This window comes from Dermacentor silvarum, chromosome 6 (genome assembly GCF_013339745.2).
Source record: "Dermacentor silvarum isolate Dsil-2018 chromosome 6, BIME_Dsil_1.4, whole genome shotgun sequence".
Classification (NCBI taxonomy): Eukaryota; Metazoa; Arthropoda; class Arachnida; order Ixodida; family Ixodidae; genus Dermacentor; species Dermacentor silvarum.
Window position 1 is genome coordinate 146,244,937 of NC_051159.1, and position 22,618 is coordinate 146,267,554.

The 22,618-nt window shown below is 51.1% G+C and overlaps 1 protein-coding gene across 6 annotated transcripts in view; it reads left to right on the forward strand.

Moving 5' to 3' along the window:
• Positions 1 to 22,618, forward strand: part of LOC119456153 (POU domain protein 2) — a 649,805-nt gene that overhangs the window by 600,101 nt on the left and 27,086 nt on the right. Inside the window, exon 1 of one of the 6 annotated variants that reach the window (XM_049669569.1) lies at positions 14,332 to 14,476. The exons of the other annotated variants lie outside the window; for them this stretch is intronic. Coding sequence (XP_049525526.1) covers positions 14,458 to 14,476 — 19 coding nt within the window. The 5' untranslated portion in view covers positions 14,332 to 14,457. Of the gene's footprint in view, positions 1 to 14,331; positions 14,477 to 22,618 lie in introns of those variants that run through there. 6 annotated transcript variants of the gene reach the window in all.

A 22,618-nucleotide genomic window follows, 5' to 3' on the forward strand; every position in this document is an offset into this window, starting at 1 on the left:
GGCTAAATTCTAAAGTTCTTTTGTTGATAAGCGCTATTTGTGAGTCAGTGGTATATGCGGCTACGAAAAGTACTATAGAGCAAGTACTTTTTTCTGTGAATACAGACCCTGTGTAGTAATTATAACAGCGCAGCACTATAGTTCATACTCTTGTGAGCGCAGTGTCACAATATACTGTGCAAACGAAAGTTGGGCGGAGTGTACAGCACGGAGGCGCGTTCAGTTAGAAACAATGGCGTCAAAAGAAAGAACAAACGATTCGGCTGAGACGCTTAAGACTGCTTACGTGCGGGTATGCGAAAGCATTATATACTGTTTGTACACCTCGGAACGTCATGAACGCGCTCATGGAGAGCGCGTTCATCGAGAGGAGGTGGCGCCACGTCATGAGTGTATGAACACTCATGACGTGGCGCCACCTCCACGCCATTGGCTGCGTCGTCACATCGCCCGCACCTTTAGTCAGCAGGTGGCTGCGACGTGACGTGTGCAATGACGCACGCACTATAGGCGCACCTTTTGTCAGCTAGAACCGTGGAGCCGCCGTTGCGTTTCTTTTCAAAGCCATTAATTTACTTTGTTCGAAGGAACCTCCTTGAGAAATTTGACGGCAATACGAGCATTTTTTACGTGTGTTTACTCTTTGCGCCGTCGGCCTTTTGTGGTACCATCTTTCGGTCACGCCGACGCCGATGATTTTTCGGGTAATGGGGCATATAATGCTTTAAGAAATAATAAGTAATTAGGAATAATCTCATTCGTTTCTTAGCTATATGTCGTTCTCCGGGCACTATGCGTTTACGTATAAAGCTAATGTTCAATTAACTTCTGTTGAGGCTTGCCAGCGGCACCAAACCGCATGCATGACGCGAGCAAGTATATATTGCCTGTGGTTGCCGTCGTGCAATTAGGCGCTGAACTGATTGAAATTTTCTGTGGGCCGCGCTGTCGATCACTTTCTTTTTTTTTTTTTTTTTTCTTGCCTGTCTACATTTCTTTTTCCTGCCTAATAGCGGCGGAACGGATGCACGAAAGTTCGGTGACTGCAGTATTAAAGCGTACACTCTGTTTCAAATTTGTGGTCGCCTCATAACCTGCAAGCTTCAAAACAGGATGGCAACTGGATGCATTGAGTTAAATATCACCGTTGCCTCTTTATCGTTATTTTTTTCTTGCTACGCATGCTTTGACTTTCCCGTTATTCACATCGAATTTCTCAATTTGCCAGAGCATGTTGGTTAATATACTTTTCTCTCCGAACGGCTGCCCCCCCCCCCCCCCCGCCCTCTCTGTCTCTCTCTCTCTCACACACACACACACACACACACACACTTTAGTCGGTTGTTTTCATTTTATTTTAATTTTTCAATTATTTTTTCTGTATTCCAGCACTAATGCGATCTGGGAATTTATGATCGACTCGCACAATACGGCTCAACCCCGCGTGCGAGCGCAGCTGCCATTCTATACTGTGCAGGAACAGATCTGCCTAGCGCGCCGGCGCGAGTGAAGCCACACGCTCGGCTTTCTGCCCACTCTGCATCGCTGCTGCGACCGGACGCAATGTTTCAGCACAGCTCACCGTCGCGCCGCGTCGCGCCGCGCTAAGGGGTGTGTACCAGCGCGTGCTTAACGGCTCGGCCTCGGCGAATATACATGGACGCTCTGTGCACCCGACCTGGTGCGGTCGCGCGTTCTGGCCTGACTGTGCCGTTACTGCTGTGCGAGTGCGGTGACGACGCGTGCGGCGCCGACGAAATGCACCGCAAGTCGGAAGGAGGTAAGCGGAGTGCAGCGTTTGGTTCGCGACTTTCGAAGTCGCCATTTGGCGTATAGCCTACCCTCTCGTCGGGTCGCGTATACTGAGGTCCCTGTAAAGGTTTCGGTGCTCCAAGGAGCTCTCGAACTCGCTTCATTCATCGAGCCGCACACTCTGCACCCGTTTTGGTGCACGCAGGGACCACGAACACGCCTGTTCGCATTGGCCTGTCCGAGCTTGGTCCGCGTCTGGTGAGTGTGTCTGTAGCTAACGTAAGGAATGTGTAGTTGAACGCTCTGGAAGGTCATGCGAGGCACCCATGCGGTGTTCTCCGCTGCTGGCGTCAATAAGCTGCCTGAAATGGACAGCATGGAGCTTCGAAGCGCGTGACGTACGTGCTATAGGAGCCTCGAAACTTTTGACAAGTGCCTGTCACGGGTCGTTCGTTCTATTCTGTACAGTTAGTTTCGCCAGATTACGTGACGTTTCCGGGAAGTAAAGCTCTCGGACGGCGCCCTAAGGTCTGGGGCCCATATTCAGAAGAATGTACTTACGCTAGAACACCACGAGATGCGAGCCAATCGTTACGATGTACATCTTATTAGAGAAAGTGGCCGGCCAATGGCAGACCACTTACGAACGAGAAGCTTTGTGAATGCGGGCTCTGAACATCATCTCGAACGTTTTCACAAAACGTTACTTACGCAAAAGCGTTTCCTTATTGGCCGGCGTTTAGGCGCCCGTCATTCACGATACCGATCAACATGATAACGAGACGGTGACCGCATCGACCGCTGGCCACTCGTAGACGGCAGTTACGAAAGAGGACCCACATTCGCAAGAATGTTCTTACGCTAACTGTTTAATGCCCCTCTTTAATGCCCCTGGCCCTGAGGGTACACGAAATAAACTGCTCGTAAGAAGCGATGCCAGCCAATCGGGATGTCAGACATTTTTATTAGCTCTATAGGTGCAGTTACGAACGAAAAGCCTTGTGAATTCAGCCCTGCAAGTTCTACAAATACGCGAATGCCTTCGTCGCCTTCACTCCCTCCCCCACCCCCATCCGCCCCTCTCTCTCTTTCTTTCTGCGTGCGTTGGTCTCATTGTTGATGACCAGCCGATCTCAGTGACGGTATAGCGTCGGCAGGGCGCCGCTCGCACCAGTGAAGAAACGCGAGAACTTAAGAGAATTGGAATAGCATCTTTGCATTATCCCGGCCTAATTTTTTATTCGTACGAACTTTTTTGTGATTGGTCGCTATCACCATCGGCCTGCGCTTGTTCTTACGAACGGTTACGGCGTGCGGACTGCTCTGCGAATGCCAGCGTACATTCCATCGACGGGCGCCACGGGCAATTAAGCTCATCGAAGCGCTGCGTTGCGCTTCGCGGGCGCACACTCACTCTCTGGCTGACTGTATTGAAGCTTCCATCGGCACTCACTCACGCCAGCTGCGTCGATGCGTAGCTGGGGCGTCACGTGAATGGATTGGCCGTGACCCTGAATGCTTCACTGCGAGACAGAGCGAGACTCTTCACTGCGCTATAGTCGCGCCAGCTTAGTGGCCGCAATCGGCTATTACCTTCTCTAACGGGTGATAGCTTGGCTAATGGCTTGACCACCAACATTCGGTTATTAGCGACCCACATCTCCCAGGCGAAGCACGCCTGGAATGATGATGGCGTTTGGTTGCATGCACGTCACTATGAATTGGCCTATGTACATTTACACTCTGCATGTTCCTGCAGTGATACGGTAGACCGGGACAAAACGCTAGCTCTTCGGTAATCAATATGATCTTGCGAAACCGTCTGACCTGACGTAATCTTCGGGGGGTGCTCTTCGCACGTCGCAGCCCAAAAAAGCGGCATTTTTTCGTTTTGCGCTTCAGTTCGCGTGTGTAATAGTGTTCAGTATGAGCGAAAGCAAAAAAAAAAAAAAAAAAAAAAAAAAAAACAACAACATCGTCACAACTGGCTGAAGGCTGGTTACAGGCTGTCAACTCTTGAAAGGCGTGAGCGTTTAGAGACCCGAGTATTTAAAAAAAACGAGTTCTGGCGTTTTTACGCGCTAAAACCACGATTTGATTATAAGGCACGCCGTAGCGATGGACTCCGGATTAATTTTGACCACCTGGTGTTCTTTAACGTGCACCCACTACAAACTTGAGTAGAGGAAAGGTCTGCCAACTGTTAGGGCAGGTGGATCGCGCTACAGATTTTTCAGAGCCTGATTTTTCGTACCCGCTCGATCATTCGGACCTACCGACAGCGGCGATACAATTAAAGGAAATGGTGCAAACGGAAGCCGAAATTTTGGCTGGCGATACATGAATGTATTATAATTAAGCTTTATGAACATTTCACATTTCTGTGATGCTGAGCATTCTATCTGCAAGAAAGCAGTGTGCATTTTCACGGCGCCCCGGCCAGATAAAAGTCAGCGATTTTTATTTTTTTAAAGAAGCAGTCAACGTATGTCTTGCGAAATAAACCAATTTTTAACATTTCTCACCAAATTTTATTTTTTATTTTTTTGCCATGTTAAGGGGGTTTATTCGGGACGCGTAGAGCAGCGGCGACAAACGCAGCACCAGCAGGTAAGGCGCAGCCAGAGAGCGAACTGGTACGAGCCACACGATGCCAACGGGGCTTTTCAGCGTACCGATCTTCTTCCTGACATCTACGGTGTCATTTTTCGCATTTTAACGTTAGCACGCCTACGTATGTGGCTCATCGGCGGTGCTTTGGTAAGGCCCTCCAGTGTGTTACGCCTCCTGTTTTCTTTTTTTAAATTATTGTTGTTGTTATCGTGGTCGTCGTTGTTGTCGTTGTTGTTGTTGTTTTCAACACATGTTCGCACTTCCTGGAGCACCGGTGGCCCCCAAGGCACACGCAAGCACGTGCGAACCGTCTGCACGACGCCAGATGCGCGATACGGAATTCGCTCTTACATCGGATTTGCGCAAGCAACATATAAGGCGTGCGTCAGCACTGCGGCATCGACATCGCTCGAAATATATCTCTAACGCAGTGGCGCATGTATATATATATATATATATATATATATATATATATATATATATATATATATATATTCACCTTTGCCTCTCCTCACACGTGTACTTATTTTTTTGTTTCCTCTGGTGGCCCGGGGCTGTATAAATCTCTATATCGGATTAATGTTTCCTATACGAGAACTTCAGCCACTTTCCCGTCGCTTCCTTCGCCGCGTTTGCGTTTGTTTCCGTATAAATTGCGGCCATATTTCTGCCGTCAAGACCCGTATATACGCAAGCCGACATATGTTTTGCGTCGAGCCGAGATAAAATGTACAGCGAAAAGCAAGATCAAAACGTTGCGCAGTCGCAGAGCGAAAGTGAACGCCGATAGCGTGGTAGTGGTGGCCTCACGAAGCGAGAAGGAAGGAAGGAACCTACACACTGACGTCGGGGGCCGCGAGAAGCTCTGTCTGAGCGATTGCATCTGGAGGGACGGGTGGCGATATATTTGAATTCCGTGCGTCCTCGCAGCCGCTGTATATCAGCGGCCCGAGATGGGGGTACGTGTCACGGGTACGCTAATTTATATATGCATATCTGCTTGAATTCATGTGTGGGCTGCAAGATGGAGTTATTTATTCTCTCCCTCTCTGTCCGGAAGTGCTTTTTTTTTTATCTCTCCTTACCATATGTCATAATGTCACGTGCATCGTGTCGTTAGAGCTGTTCGCTATCGCCGCAGCATGTTTACGTATTTGTGCAGACCTGATCGGCTCGGGTTGAAGTGTTAAACCAGGTGGGAAGAATGAACTCTGCCGCTTGTAGTCTGTGGTCTTACCAGCCTAAATAAAGGGGGAGGGGAGACGCACTTACTGGACTCGCGTAATCTTACAGCGACGAAGGCTTCGTATCGGCAGTTTAAACTGAAGATTCACGAGGTACTTTCGTCGAGCAATGTGGACATGCGTCGTGACACGTAGTAGTGCTATAGCGAAAAGCAGGCCTTAATTACTTTTCCCTACGCGTCGGAAATGTCGGACCGCGACAACTAAAATTTCGTGGCAGTCTCAACGTGGGACTAGCCGGGTGACACGGGGTCTCCCCTGCGTCTTCTCTGGACCTAAATAAAGTTATTTCACTCACTCACTCACTCACTTCCCTAATAAGGTTGCAAGGCTGTAATAATAATAATAATAATAATAATAATAATAATAATAATAATAATAATAATAATGTAGTGGGGCGACCGCTAAGAGGAAAACGTTGAATGCTAATCGAAACAGCGGCCCGACGACGATCGCGATGACGTTTACAACGCTAAAGACATGACGGCTCCCATGTCGCGTACCCGCAACTGAATTATGTGTTATTCAAGTTCCTATTTCGTCAAACATATATATTCAGAACAATGGATATGGACAGTTACAGACATATGTATATGTTGTGAAAGGGATTTCGTGGGTGGGCAAAGTTTACTGGATGCTGCTGAGGAAGTTGTTGTTGTTGATGATGATGAAGACGATGGTACTTACCACAAAACACCTCGAAAATTGCCCGAAACATCGTACGAACTGTCTTTGTTAAGCAATTAAAAAAAAAACGCTTAACCTTGCACTCGGCCGCGCAAGACTTGAAACAGCAAAGCTGGGCGATCGTAGCCCAGCATTTTCCGAAAGTGCGCGCGTACTTTTCATCTTATTACTCATGGTGATGATAGTCTTTTCGCGCGTCTCGGACTTACGGCCGTCACTGCGCGTTGCGTAGCGCAGCTTGCAACACCGACACTACGGTGGCTAGAGGGGTAGGTGTGCCGACCGGCGCCTCTGCAGCGTAGTTCACCGCTTCTCCGCGTCATGACGCAAAATTGGCGCTGCGGTCAGTAGAACGGTTCCGCAGCGCGCGTCGTCTGCTACAGGGGGCTGGCGGACGGGCGGCGAGCAAAAAAAATTAAAGCTCGTATTGGCAATAGTTGTATGTCGTCTGTTCGTGTCAGTTTCAAAGGTGAAGAGCTCCGCATCTCTCGTATGTTTGTAAGTTCCTAGGTCGGAAAAATGACCGGCGAGATTAGCGGCGGTGTTGCTCCACCAATCAAGACCACCAAGGAGACCTACTGCTTCGCTCCGAACGGCAAGTCGGGCTCTAAATTTGTGACAAAGACAGCGGAATTGTTCCACTGTCTGACGGCGGAAATGTTCACCCCGAGCTGCTCAGTAGCTTGCTCAGTATCGGTACGGTGGCTAGATTGTATCGGCGACGTTAATGAGCAAGCGGTATACCGAAAAGCGTACGTCCATGAGCTCCTCGACGTTGGAAATTTTCAAGCCGCACATGAGGTGCTCAGCGCTTGCGACATCGAGCACCGCTGCGCTGCTACAGGGAAAAGAAAAGTGATTCTAGGCTGATATTCTATATAGCAGGCTATGTAGCAAGGAAGTTCCTGCAAAGAACCAAGTGCTCCGATTGCTCAGGATGTTGCTAAATTCAACAGAATGACTAGGTCAGGGCTGTTGCTCCCTTCTGAAGCACTAAAAAAACTGGTAGCATCGCTCGAAGACGCCTTCAAGCTGTGCTTCAGTTTAAATGAGTTACGAAGGAACAGTGTATCGCCGACTTTGCATCCTTTCTGCAGCTGAATCCCTCGAATTTGATCGGCTGTAAGCGGCACAAGAAAGAGCTCACAAACGATGTTGTGAAGTTCTGTTCTATTATACGCGTTTACTTTCTTGTCAAGGGCAATAACATGGCGCGCGAAAGCAACAGGGAGAAGAAGAATCACGTGAAGATGAGGCGTGTGCTGTGAATAATCTTATGATGTGGTGGACCAACGTTGCGGCTCCGAAAGTGCGCGCGTACTTTTCATCTAGTACTCATGGTGATGTATTGTCTTTTCGCGCGTGTGGTCCAGGACTTACGGCCGCCACTGCGCGTTGCGTAGCGCAGCTTTGCAAAACACGACACCGCGTTCCACCGCGTTGCAATGCCGACAACGGGTTCCAGCAGACCCGCTCCGTGAATGCGTCTCTCTCTCTCCTCGCTCTCATTTTCTTTATCTCTCTCCCGAGCATAGCGCGCAAAACCTCTTCTTCACCTCGCAGAGCATTGGCACGAGCGCGTGCGAACGCGCCATCTGTGGACGAAGACGACGACGTTCGAACGCAATCATATGGTTCGCATAAATGCACGTTCAGCAAGCGTGGCTGTATAGCCTTAAAAAAAAGAAGAAAAAAAGTGGCTGTATAGCCTAGTGGTTACGACGCTCGCCTTGGGAGCGTGGGTACGCGGGTTCCAATCCCACCTCGTCAAGAAAGTTTATTTTCTTTTATTTATTTCTTCATTGCTGCTGATGATAGTTTCTTGATACGAACCACAAATTACGGCTGGCTTAAACAGCTTCGCTGTTAAAAAACGTCTTTCATAAGTCGTCAACACAAAATGTGCTGCAGGGTGTCATACAGGAGTAAATTTCCGGCGGCGGTAACCTCATCACTCTCGGGCATGAACTTGCGCTCCGTGCGCACGAGGCAGGATTGGTCCATAATGTTGAGACATACCGGATTATTAAACCACCAGCGGCGTCGCCCGCAATTTTCTTCCCACGCCTCCGGGCAGGGTTTCCGCAGCCAAGAACAAACAAGGCAAAGCAAGCACAACCGTCCGAGCTGGGACAGCCTTTGCCCGCTTGCTTCTTTTCTTTCTATTTTTCTTTTTGGTCGTCGGCTTGTCATCGCGCGGGAGCCCGGCTATTGCATAGCGATCCCTATACGGCTGACCGTTCGGCGGGCGGCACCGACGCGACGCCGGCCTGGCCATTTCATATGGACGTTGCGCGCTGACTGCGATGCGAGTCTCTCGCGGTGCCCAGCGCGGCCGCTTTTATATTCCTGCGTCTCGGAATTCCTTCGCGTTCATATGCGAAGGATGACGAGGAATAGGAGGAAGGAGGGATCCGGAACTGCGGCTTGCCTCTTCTGCTTCCACCGCTTCGCCTCTCCGACCTCGGTCTAGGAATAGCGGAGGGATTGCAGGAAAAGGGGGGTGCTGTTGGGATTTTCTGGCAAGAATTGGAAGAATAGGAATCGGTATAGAACACGAAAGTGAAACGTGTCTTCACAGAAGTAGTGTAATGTTTATTGCACATTGATATATAATGTCTATTGGTGTTTTGTGGCTAAAGCGCCCTTAGGCGTTGATGCACCCACGCTGACGCCTGGTGGCACGTCTCCTCCATCACGACTACCAACGTCGATGACCATGAGCAACCGTCGTGCATATGGAAGCTGCACTACGCTGCACACGCTAGCACAACGCGAAAGACGAAGCACGTAACTGACACACTAATACAACGCGCAAGACAAAGCACGTAACTGAATCGTCACCGAGTCAAATCAGCGCGTACAGCGCGTCGTAATTGCAGCCTCCGCGATCAACTTCACAAACATTTTCAGAGCTAATTGCGGAGGCCACGCTCCGCTGTGCTGAGTACGGTGAACGCCACCTAGGTGGCGTTGGTAGTGCTTCTTGATGCCAGCGTCCCTTCGAATGCTGGCATCGAGGCGTCGTAGTGCTGAGACCACCGAAGCGTTCACTGTCGGTGCGCGTTAGTGTCATAATAGACAGTTTTAGCAGAGCGTTGCTTACGCTCCGCTCCGCTAACATTTCACGCACACCGTTGGCTGCAGGAACAGCGTTGATTTGGCTTGTTTGACAAGCGCGTCTCCCAGAGACGCCAGCCACGCGCGCTCAGCGTGGCTGTAAAACGACAAATCAACCAGTAGACGCAGCCTAACGCTCCGCTCAAATAGCTTCGTAGCGGACCGTGGGCAGCGTTCTTCGTTCCGCTGCCGATATAAGCGTTGTGCGCACGCGCATTAGCGTTCCCGCTTGCGTTCCGCTGAGCGGCTCTGCGCGAATCGTTAGGACACGACGGTCTGAGCGGAGCGGGCCGTGAACGCTCTGCTAAAACTGTCTAATGCAGTACTTCTCTTTTCTGCTCGTAGGCGGCGGCGCCGCCCCGAGCAAGAGCGCGGGTACACGGAGGAGTGTTAGATATATAAGGCGCGTCTGTGTAGCTCTCTGCAAATGCGTTTGTGGCGCAATGGGTTAAACGCTCGGCGATCTGTCGTCGCGGACCGAGAGGTCGTGGGTTCGATTTCCAAATTTTGCATGTTTGTGGAACTTTTTCTTCTGGTTTCTTTCTTTGTATTATGTTCTATGACGTATTTCCGTGACGGAAATACGTCAGTGAAGTCTTGGTGGACCCCGGCATAAAACACTTTCGTGTTAAAAAATAAGCAAAGGGAGAAAGTTTTGAGAAAACAAAGAAAAATTATGCCAAATGGTGTTCGCAGTGCGAAAGCGGCGACGAGAGGGGAGGTGAGGGAAAGGAGGGCAAGTTTTTGACGGCCGGACATTCCGGCTGGTTGCGCCCATCTCTGGCGGAAGGCGTGCGAGTCAGTATAGTCTCCATCGCCGTGGACGACGAGGCCGGCATATAGCGGATGAAGTGGATGGGAGGTAGGGGGTGGGAAGGCCCCGTTATACAGCTGCATTGGCCTCCCTCCATGCATGTCTTCTTCTTCCTGCAGTGGCCGGGCGAATCGCCTCGCGGAGACAGGAGCTCGGGAATAGTCGAACGTCGCACGCGCCGTTCTCGACTCTGCCGGGGACTTTATTGAAGTTTTGCTGCGTTTTGTCCCGCGCTGCTTATATTCCCGACTCGTCCGCTCCTGCGCTCCCTTCTCCTTCTCTGGCTTTCCCGCGTTGGCTGCTTCTGCCTGTACTTCATTCTTTTTTCCTTAGCGTACGCGACTTCTTTTCGTCCGTGTCCAACGGGCCGTTTTTCTAAGGTCTCTCTCTCTCTCTAACGTCCACTTGACGATTTTCTTTATGCGGCGGCCGCGATGATCGAGCCAGAAAAGCGTCTCTTTTTCTCCCTTCGTGACGGCCGAGCGCTCCCGCGGACTTTCAGGCGGTTTCTGCGTAAGCCGCGCCGCCCCCCAACGCCGCTCTGCATCTCGTATTCCTTTGCTTTTTTGCATCCCTCGCTTATTATTCTTCCTATTCCTCTTTGCTCTTTCAAGCTGGGACGACGGGTGCCGTGCTGCGGTTTTATGATGGAGCGCGGCCGGTGGGCGATCTCTCGAAAAAGGGCACGTTGGCATAGTGGGTTTTCGAGGGACGTCGCGCATCCACTCGCGCTCACACGTTCTCTCCTTCTCCTCCTCCTTGAGTCTGCCCGTGTTCGGCAGCTATTTTGCCGCTGCATTTGTGTGTTTGTATACGTGTGTGCATTGGCGTCCCTATAACGCCTCGAGCTTTCTGCCCTCCACTTCCCGCCCAGAATGACCTGCGCGGTCATCAAAGCGCGTATTCTGCTGCCACCGCCCAGCATGTGCTGTGCACTGTTCCAGCGTGAAAGGCACGAGGGAAGGGGGAAAAAAAGAAAAAGAAAAGGCTTGTAGATGCGTATAAATGCGGGGCTTCTGCCGGCGCTGCTGTACGTCGCTGGCAGGCAGTCAATGCTCGCTTGTCCAGCAGCGTTTTCTGGCCGCAAGGTGCGGGATATAAGGCAGCGCGTTTGGCTGCCCTGTCTGGCTGCGTGCCGGATTCCCCGCGTCGTTCGCTCATATTGGGAAGGAGCCGCCGATTTGCTCTGCTGCTTTTCACTGACCAGCCTGTGAGAACGCCGAAGCCGTCGTTCTGTGCCGTGTTTGGCATCTCGTTTTCTCGCAGTGAGAAGAAAACAAGCGCGAAAGAGAAAAAGAAGAAATAAACGAAATCGGCGAGCAGGCCGAGCAGGAGGAACGCGGGCAAAAGAGAAATCTTCGTCACACTTCGCCAGGTTCTTCTGCGAGCAGTCGGCGGAGTGTGTACGTACGTGTCTGCGCAGACGCGCCCGGTATGTGTACACACGTACTACACACTTATAACGTGCGAGATGCGCGCGTGTACGTTTATTGCCCGTCGAAGCCCGCGAGGTGTTGGAATCGGGACTGTGTAATGCGCGCGCGAATGGCTCTGCGAAATCGCCTTCGAGGTGGCCGTATGTGAAGAGGCGGGGGGGGGGGGGGGGGGGGGAAGGGGTGTGTGTATGGAGGGCCGTTTGCACGCACCCGCGATTCGGCGAGCTGCGGCTTTCCGCGGCGTTAGTATAGAACCGCGGCTCGATTGGATCTGTCACACGAGCGCGCTCTGCAGCGTATCCTGCTCTTTCTCGGCGCGCGGCGAGGAATTTCGAATGGGCGTTATACGCGCGTATATAGTATATATCTCGACTCTTGCGCGCCATTTCCGTCTCGACGTCGTCTCCCCCCCCCCCCCCCCTTTTGTCTGTGTAGAGCCACCGGCCCCCGCACCTCCACCCTTCTTTGTTTCCCGGAACGTGTAGCAACCGAGAACTGGGTCCCACTTATATGCCTATTGCGATAAGGCGAGCCGCGGCGGCCGCTCTTGCTCTCTGAAGCCGTCTCGAACGCGAAGTGGATGCGACAACTGGGCTGCTCTGTACGGCACGAGCGAGAAGAATAAGCAGAACTGGGTGCTGTTTTCTTCTCTTTCTTTTTTTTTTTTTTTTTTTCAATTGCATAAGCTCCAACAGAGAATGAAACCAGTGCGAAATTAGCTGTCTCCTTTTCTTAAAATTGAAACGTAGAAATTGTAAGGAAAAGGGAAATGAAAGTCGACGAAGAGACAGCTTGCGACTGGTGGGAGCCGAACCCAGCATCTTCCGCATTACGACGTGCATGCTATGCTCTGTACTAGGCACTCTATTATACCATTGAGCTATCCCGGCGGCCGTGCTCCCGTCCCGCTTCCTTGGATGTTTGTGTATGTGTATACTAGATTTAGCCGTAGGAGTGTTAGCCAGCGCCACTCACGGCCCATAGCATTGCTGTACGGCACGGCGTGCCGCGTTTGCTCGCTGTTGCGGTCGAATAGTAATAGTAATGATAACAATGTGGTGTTTATTCACTTGTATATCTAAAATCGTATAAACCGGCCCGCTAAAGCTTCCAAGAAAATATGTAGAGCTTGTGCGCAGAGCTCGACAGTTTAGGTTGATCAAAACTGCGAGGGAATTTTGTTGAGTGAGCAAGTGGAAACGCCCTCGCTTCTTTCGCTTTGGAGAAAGGGGTACGAATTCTGTAATGAAAATAACTGCGATTCGAGTTTCCGAGGCTGCAGAGTGAGCTTTAAGGGACGCCGTCATGAAGGGCTGAAGAATGGTCTTGACCATCTGGAGGTCTTTAACGTGCACCTGGAACGAGAAGATAACACAAATCTCCGCGCAGTATACGTATGTCATGCCTACGATTAACATTAAGCGACCTACACGGCGCTTATCAAAGATAATCTATAGGTAATATCCCTCTGCAAGCGTGTGACCGCTGCGAAGTTGCGTAAGCCTGTTGAAATACTGCAACGCTGCCGCATTGTTCTTTTTATTGTGCTTTTACATTAGGAGTGTCAATGGAAAAAAAAAAAAAGTTGTGTATGTTTGTGAAGTGTGGGAAGCCGGTCGCTCGGTAGAGGTAGAGAGGGAATGGGAGAGCTTACTAGAGCGTGTATTGCAACTGACGTTGGCCTGTTCCGGACCACACCGTCCGTGGCACTTCGCTCCTCAAAGAGGCAAGACGTGTGTCGAGTGAGATCCTGAATGACACTTTGCCCTGAGGCTAACGCGGTTTAAATCATGGATCCGGGACCTCAAAGAAGTGCGACGTAGTGCCTCTCGCATTTACCGATAAATCGCCATCTGAATGTGTGTGTGTGTGTTTGTTTTTTTTTTTCAGTGATAACATTTTGTGCTGCTGTCTTGCACAGATGTACTTGCGGCTTACAAAGCCAGTCGAAAATGAGAAGGTTCGGCGTAATTTGCGAGTATTAGTATTTCTTTAATAATGGATGGCTAAATGTCGTTTTCCTTCCGTCACTTTTTGCCACTAGCCCACCATCGTCACAACCTACGTAAGGGGTCGGGAAAAGGGGCCGTGCCCTCTGCTGCTGACGTGCCCTTGCCATTTCGCACATTCTCTCCGCTCCCGTGGTCGCGCGACACTCTTATCGACCAAATCGAGGTCCGCGCTGCGCTTATCACGCCTCCTGCCCTTTTGCGCAACGGTTCTTTTCCTGTAGCCGCTCTTCTCCGCATGGCGTTCGCTTGCCTCTTCGCGTGAATGCATTACGGCTGCGCGAGCTCGCTCGCGAGTCCGACCACTCAGGTCTCTCGTCGGCGTCCTGCGCGCGCTCATTTGCGTGCCGCTTTACATATCAGCGCCACCGGATAAGCCTGTCGGGCCGCCACTGGTCGCGCGGCGTCGGGCAACTTCGGCGCCTCCAAGCGCTTGCGCAAGCCTGCGAGCAGCACGAGCAGCGAGGCCGGATATCGCGTGCGCCTATCGCCTGTTGTGCCTCTGGCATATATTTGCCTTATGCAAGACGAGCGTTGGAGGGCGCGCCCTTATCTCCTCCCGGGGCTGGAATTGCCGTCCCCGCCGCCGCCGCTGCGCGTCGCGTTTCATTGCCCTATCGGCAGCAGTCGCCGGCCGCCGCCGGCGCTCTGATAGGGAAATACAAATACAAAGTTGCGCGCACCCTCGGGCAGAGTGGCGATAACGCGAAAAACTCGCTCTCGCAGCCGCGGCAGCAGCAAGCAACACGCATCGCCGACATGCACGCGCCTCCCGGAGTACGATGTGCCGGCGCAGCAACGGTACGTATAGTGCACGCAGATCGGCGACAACCCTCGCCGGCTTTTCCGCTGCTTGCGCTTGGTGTCTGTGGCTCGCGTGCATGACACGAATGAGGCGGCGCCGGTGCTGCGGCCATGGCTGCCGCGTTGGCCTTCCGACGGAACGAAGCGCGGCGAACGGCCGAGCACATTCCCGGAACACGGGCCAAGATAACTGTTGCCCGTTCGGTGTCCGTGTGGTGTGACGCGGCGCCAGATTGATTGTCCTCGCGCTCGTGTGGATCTGCACACGGCCCCGCTTAGCGTCCATGTCTGCGAATTTCGTGCGGATTCGAATGCACCGCGGGAGAGACATGCCAGCAGCCTGCGTTTATTTCTTCAACTTTTGCCGTTTTTAATGTTTATTTAGGCATTGACGCGATGGATCCGCACACGAGTGCGACAGATACGCCTGCGCTCTTTGCATACCCGTAACAGCGGAATCTGCATCGAACCTGAGGTTTGGAGTGTCAGCAATTAAAGGAAATAGGATTTCTGCCTCTGCTGCAACGCAACGGGCGGAACCAACGGTTCACAGCTGGACGTTGTTATTACGTGCTCAGCCGATAGGAGCTTTTGCGACGAATGTATTAGCTCACCTGTGCCATTGATTCTCCTTGCACATGGCCACGTGTGCCAACATGCTTGGCTTTTGAGCGCATGGCTTATTGGTTTTACAGTTTCGGGGTCGACGCTGTTAAGAAACGTGTTTAAAACGTGTTGCGACATCGCTAGCCGTGCTTTGTGTGTTAAAGGTATTGCAGCAACTTCTTTTAGCCACTTTACCTCACGAGCAAAATTATGCTTTCGAATCTTTGCCGGAGTTTCTCTCCATTTACATCCATTTTTCTCCCGAAATAGTTGTATTTCTCAATCAATGCCGCTATTCATTTTGCTCTTTCGTTCATCTTCGCTTTGGACTCTGTGCAACCTTATATAGATTGCCACTTCCGCGAGATCTTATTCTGGAGGTGTTTATAATCCATGAGGAATCCATACTATACCAATAATAGCAACTTTAGTATCGCTGAACAGGTAGAGCTGGCTGTACAACGCGTTGAGAGTGTTGGGAGACCACTCATGTGGCTGTTGAACCTCCAGATCTGAATTGCCTTTGCCTCGCCGTTGTCGCAAAGCTCTAGGAACCGCACGTCAAAAGGAGGTATTCTTATCACAACTCGCCTCCCCTGCTTTAGATGGAGAGCTGGGAGGTGTAATCAGCGAGGCTAAACGAGGGCCGCCTTACGCCGTACTCCACCGCGTTATGCCTGCGGGCATGTTTATAGCGTCTGTAAGCGGCAGCTAAACCTTTAATTACTGGTCCCCGCATCGTCCTATTCCACTCTTCCATTCCCCCTGTGTAGGGTAGCCAACGGGATGCTATTTGCGTCAATGTCCCTAACTTCCCTATTTCATTCTCACGCTCTATTCTGCACCCGAATTGAAGAACGAATTAAGATCCGTGTTCTGGTTTCCTCGTGCACGCATAAACTTGGAAATATCTGCTTTGAGATATTGCAAACAGAAACAAGGATGTTTCTTGTTTTGTTTTTTTAATTATTGAAACGAAGCAAGCTCTGACTGTGCGTGCTTGCGTCTCGTCTGGGACGGTGCGCTAAAGATATATAGAGCGTCGCACAGTTTTTATTGGGGTATACCCTCGCCTGGCATCCAAACGTCTACATCTCTAGAAGTCCCGTACAAACGTTAAATATATATATACCGTAACAGCATCTGCGAGGCCTTCGGGGCGCGAAGTCGCTGCAAGGCTGGCTTTATTGTAAACGGCAAAGGAGGTAAAAGGCGCGCTGTGTCGCTGTATCGCATAGCGCAGCTACCAGTTTGTTTGTTTGTTTGTTTGTTTGTTTGTTTGTTTGTTTGTTTGTTTGTTTGTTTGTTTGTTTGTTTGTTTGTTTGTTTGTTTGTTTGTTTGTTTGTTTGTTTGTTTGTTTGTTTGTGTGCGTGCGTGCGTGCAACGCTGATGAAAAAGGAAATTCGGACGAGGTGGTTGGCCATCTTAAATGCTTCCTGACCGTATACGGACTCAACCAGCTACTTATATACGATTTCAGCCTAAAAGCTGCGTCATGCGACGTTAGCGTGCGCTATCGGACCGGTCATATATACATGTATAGTCATATAGCGCCAAGATATGAGCGCCGCCGGTGGATACTCTGTTTGCGTCGTATCTCGCTCGGCTACACAGCCTAGAAAAAGAAGAAAAAAAAGTATACGGATGACCCCGACATTGCGATTACGCGGGCTTTGAGGCTGGCACTCGCGCAATCATCGTTCAAAGCTATATAGTAATAAAAAAGAAATTCGCGGACGCAGTATGCAGCTCACTTAGCCTCGGGCGAAATCAGCGCCTGTATGTCACGCGCATGAAACGATGACCTGTAGCGTCGCGACGTTCCCTTGAGGTTATTTTCCTCCCTCGCTTATCGTGAAGAGGTTGGTTGCCGGGCAGGGAACATATATCCATACGAAGATCTAATGAGGAGGAGACGCGGAGAGGCTAACAGTAGCCGTTATCGGTTATGTAGGTATGATGCGCGCGCGAAACCGCAATGTTACGGTGGTTTGACTATAATGAATGTGACGACTGATTGTACACTCTGTAAGCGCGAAGTGGCGAGTGCGCTTAAGGAGCTGCTGGCAGTTGCCTACATACGACCTCACTTCTGTCCATGGGCGGTGCAGTCACTTTTCTTGGTTTTACTTTTCTGGCTGCGCGCTGCAGTGGACGCCCGCTTTAACAAATCGTTTGTGCTTACAACCGGCCTCGTGCAACTCCACAAACGATTCTTATCGTGCAGCAAGCACGGGAATTACGTGTGCGTGTGCGCGAGATGCGGGGGAGAGACGATAGCTTCGGCTTTACGGCAACATCGTCGAAATCAGGGCCCGTATTCGCAGAAAAAGTACTTAAGCTAGAACTGTTCGTAAGAACAGCTCCAATCCAATCGTAATGTTGGACATATTGTTAGCGAAGTCAGCCGGCAGCCAATGTTAAAAAACTCTTATGAACAAAAACTCGCACGAAAGACGGACAAAACAGAAAAAGCTTTGCGAATTGACGAAACGTTTCGTTCGTGCAGCTGCTTACCATTGGGCTTGCGCTTATACATATGTCCGTCATCACGATTGTCTGGTACCTGTTAAGTACAAGCTTTTTTTGCACATGCGAGCCTTGGAGCCGGATTCACAAACATGTTAGTTCGTGAGAGCAGTTGGCGCCATTGGCTCGCCGTCTTCGCTATAAGGGATGTGCAGCGCATCACGATTTGCTAACACCTATACTCTTACGAAACAGGTTTAACGTAAGTCTTTATTTGCGTATGCTGACCCTGGCTTCCACCCATAAGGAATTAGGCCTGTCTGAAATCTTATGGATATTTTTTTTTCCCCGTGAACTATACAGGAACCCTCTGGCGCGTCTTTTTTTTTTTTTTTTTTTTTTTGAAATCTTGGCATCTTTCCCTGACCGGGTTTCCTTTCGCGCTCTGATGGGCTCGTGCAAGCGCGTCTCAGAAAACGCCATTTCGATAAGGCGTGCCTCTATCATTGCGCGCTCCTGCCTGTCCCTCGTCGTCCCCTTCCGTGGTTCCCGAGGAGCGCGTGATATGCATGCGCTGTAAGGAAGCGACAGATCGCGGCACTTTCACGAGGTGTGTGTGTGTGTGTGTGTGTGTGTGTGTGTGTGTGTGTGTGTGTGTGTGTGTGTGTGTGTGTGTGTGTGTGTGTGTGTGTGTGTGTGTGTGTGTGTGTGTGTGTGTGTGTGTGTGTGGAAGGGAGGGGGGGGGGAGGGGAGACCTTGAGTTATGCCTCGAGATAAGGCGGGTCATGCCTGATCGTGCTGCGTCGCTGTTTTTTCCAATGGCAAGTCGTGGGCGTGTGATGGCTCCGCGTCGACGTGATATGATTATGCAGAGAAAAGGGAGCTCGTGCTTTCTCTGGGTCTCTGGGCAACGTTGAAGTGTGCCTGCAGATAAGGCTCGCGCTGCGCCCCTGTTTTGCCTCCTTATCGGCTCACTTGCATCGTTGGAGAGGCAACTCCGTGTAGCGGACGTGCTTACGAGCCCGTTGTCGAGGCCGCGCTGGGCACGTGCTTCGCGATATGGACCTCGTGGCGGGACGTCGTCACGCCCATGTAGGCTTAGCCAGGGAGAGCACGTTTGAAGTAAACTGGGAGAAGTTATAGCCTCGATACAGGGACACAAGGTATGGAGAAACTGTAAATCTGCCTTGACCGTTCCAGAACCCGATAGAGATTTGCTGAGTATGGCAGAGGAAGCGAAGGCCAAAAATGATCGTATTGTATTTACCGCCCCAACTAAGGTGCTTATGTCTACAAGATGTCGTCGCTAATTTCACAATATCTTTGTATGTTTGTGGGTATTATTTTTTTCTGAACTGTCCGAAAGATAGATCATTGTGCAAGAAGTTTCTAGCATGTTCGTTTTCGAATGCAAGTTAGTCCTATTATTATTATTATTATTATTATTATTAGTAGTAGTAGTAGTAGTAGTAGTAGTAGTAGTAGTAGTAGTAGTAGTAGTAGTAGTAGTAGTAGTAGTATTATTATTAAACGGACTAGCTTCGGCGACACACTGCCAAAGCCTGTCACGTGAATCCTGTGCAGGAATTTCTGGTGGGTGCCTCCACCTACATGACTTACCTATTTACACTTTGGGAAGCGCAATCTTTCAGTCCAGCTTAACCAGTATCTATTATTACTTGTCTTAAAGAGCGAAAAATGAGGACACAAGAAGGAAAACCAGGCAGGACAGGCGCTCGTCCTGCTTGGTTTCCTTCTTGTGTCCTCGTTTTTTGCACTTTATGTCAAGTATGAATTCTTACAAACTCACCCAAATTTCAGTTCTTGTAGTATTTATTTGTTGTCAGGGATATCCTACGTATCGCTACGGAGTCAAATTACAGCGTTCCTAGCGCGCAGCAGCGTCAGTTTCAGGATCAGTGAGATCCTTAACGACCATGTCTTAGCTTGCGCCGTTCGCATAAACAAATGTGAAGTCAGCCAGCTAATCTTACCCAGAATGACTCGGAGTGTCGGCCAAACCGAAGTGACCTGTAACAATAATTTTTGCGCACAATGGAGCTTGAACCGTACGAGCGAGCAGTGGCGCTACTGCAAAATTTCTGCGGTTATACATCGATCCTGTATACCATCCTGAATATTTACAGGTCTGTATAGACAGCGGTATAGGACACCGCTCGTGACGTTGCTAGACTTATCGTATCTCATGTCGCATATTCAATCGTGGCGCGTGCGGTACTCGTCGATCATATATAGTATACGAATATGAAAACGCTTGGACGTCTCTCGCAATGAGGCGCTGCTGTGAACGAGACAGACACGTGTCGAACGGTACAGTGCGCGTCTGCTGCAGATTTTTTCTTTTTTTTTTTTAATGCAGCGACGACTCAGCACATTGCAGTGGAAAAGCCAGATGTCTATCCAAGGAGAACCGGAGGAAACGTCCACCTTCTCGAAATCTTGTGCATGGTTCAAAGTTGGTGGGGACCGCTAACCGGCCAGCGGTGGAGATACGCTGTAGGACACGATATGAGCCTTGGTGGGGAAAAAAGCGGGGAAGAGATGGGGACGCGGTCATCACACTGGCGTATAGGTAACTTTACAAGAAGAGCAATAGAAGTATGCAGAATGCTATAGATTGCAGTGTACTTCTCCTCCCTTACGGAATGCCAATCGGCTCTCGTTACTGATTGATTACCCCAGCCATTCAGTGCACTGCACGGAGTTGATGAGACGCAGTGTTGTAAAGCCTAATTAGCTCACGCTTGCATAGGTGGCTATTTGTCGCCATCCCGATTCAAAGGAAATATCATTAGCGATCGCAATCGTCATCAAGACCCTTATTTTTCATTTCTGTGCCTAGGCGGACTGTGTAGTGGTGAAACACCGCTTAAGTATACTCGGAATATGAATGAGAGCCAGAAATACGCAACGCGCTGGTGGTGTGCTTCTTTGACGTTTTCCTCCCTCCCCCGCGGAGTGACTCAGCGAGCGAAGGCACGCCGCTCTCAAATTGGCACCCTTGGCACGGGTGCGACGCGAGCGCCCATTTGTATATATCCGGGTTGTGTACGCGACAGACCTCGGCGCCGCGGCTTTGTGACGCCAACTGCTGACGCGTGGCATCGGATGCATCTGGGAGCATGCCTGCTCCCCCCGCTCCGGCGATCCTTTCATCCCGCGGCCGCGCTTTTCATCACTCCTGGCTTTGACTCATCTCCCGAGCCCCGCTGGGCGGACCGCGCGCGCGCCGGCATTCGAGCCCCCGGCGTGTGCACTTATTCTGCTCGGCTATGCATTGTTTTCGCAAACGTGTCCTTTCTCTTCCAAGCGGCAAAACAAAAGCACTTTGTCTCAGCCGGCTCTCCCACCGGCGGCAGCAAAGAAAGTGCACACGCCGACGTTCTCGGGAAAAAAAAAAAGAAAAAAGCGTTACGTCTCCGTTCGCGCGCCGCGTGCGTTCCCTGGTCGAGACGACGGCCGCGAATGGCGAAGTGAAAGAATGATAAACGTATAGGGGCGCGAATAGGGAAAACGCATTCATGGACGCCAGTGAAGGAGAATAAGATGACAGGGGCCAAACAAACATGCAAACAAACAAACAAACATTAGCGCTCCAAAAAGGTGCCCGTGTCACTGAGACCTTTCGCCTCACTCTGTCGAACATTTGTTGTGCGTTGGCCTCGCTTACTTTGCTATACTGCGTGGGCAACGCGAGGGGCCTGGCTCCAGGAAGCTTCGTTCTCCCGGCAGGGGGGCAGGCGGCAAGGGGGGGGGGGGGGGGGGGGGGGTTGCTCTTCGCCATAGCGCCGGCTTTTGGTTTTCAGCTGTGTATGTGTGCGCGTGAGAAAGAGAGGGGGGGGGGGGGGGGGGCGCTCTTCGTCCTCTTGTTTCGCAAATTCGCGCGACGCATTCTCGAGAGACTGATGGCTCCGGCACAGCGGTCTCCGGAAGGAGGAGAGGGTGGTGCCACCGGACAGACGCCGCGGCGCGAGCTGCTTCCGAGCGGCGACGGCGGTGGCGCACTCGTAAAAAAACAATTTCTGTCGACGCGTTGGCACTTTCGTTCGATTGATCTGCCATTGACACGGCGGCCCCTCGCCCCCTCCCACCTCTACGTTGTGTCTTCTTTTGCTCCCGCGGCTCGGCTCTCGTGTGTGTGCGTGCGTCTCGCGAAAGGCAGGCTCCTCCGTGGGGCTCGGGGCGCGAGCACACTTGCAGGGGAAGAAGAAGAAAAAAAAAAAAGAAAGCTGCAGCAGCCATCGCGCGCTCCCTTCGCTATGCATGCATCCCCATATATATACGGGCGGAATTTTGAGGAGGGTCGTAAGTCTTGTGGACGTAACAGAATTCAATTTCCAACGCGCCTCTGCCGCCGATCGGCCTCTGTTCTTTTGTCGCACGCTGCCCGGCTGCCCTTTTTGTTGTCGTCATCTTCGCTCGGACGCCGGCGACACCGAGTCGCCTCTTCTCTCCCCCATAGCCCGATTTTTCTTTTTCTTGAGCGGTCATTCGCTTTCCATTTCGCCTTCCCGTGTTCGTTTCACTTCTTTTGCTCCTGTTGATCGCTTAAGTGCGCGTTTTCTGACGTGTCTTCCTTATTTCTTTACTCGTGGCGAAAGTCCTAGCGTTCATGCATTTTCTTTTTTTCTTTTCCGCTTCTTGGCACTGTATCGTTCCCGATCGCCTCCTCCACCGTTCGGTGCGACTCGGTGCGTTGATCTCCCGGTCGTCGGTGCTGGCCTTTCCCCCATGTGACAACGCCACACAACGCCGGGAACCGAGCCACGACGCGCCTTCCTCTGCCTGTTTACAGTGGATGCATTCATTCGCACGTTGTCAGCTTGTTTCGACTGTCCTCTTTGTCTCGGTAATGTCTTTCTACGCGGCCTCTTTTCATCCCGACTCGTCTGCGCTTCAGCGAGATCCCGAGTACCGGACTCGGGGGGGGGGGGGGGGGGGGGGGGGGGGCTTCTCCTTGCTTTGGAGCGCTTCCCCCTGGCATTGCGCTTGCTGCCTTTGCCTTGCTATATACTTTCGTGATAAGGGCAGCGGCCAACTTT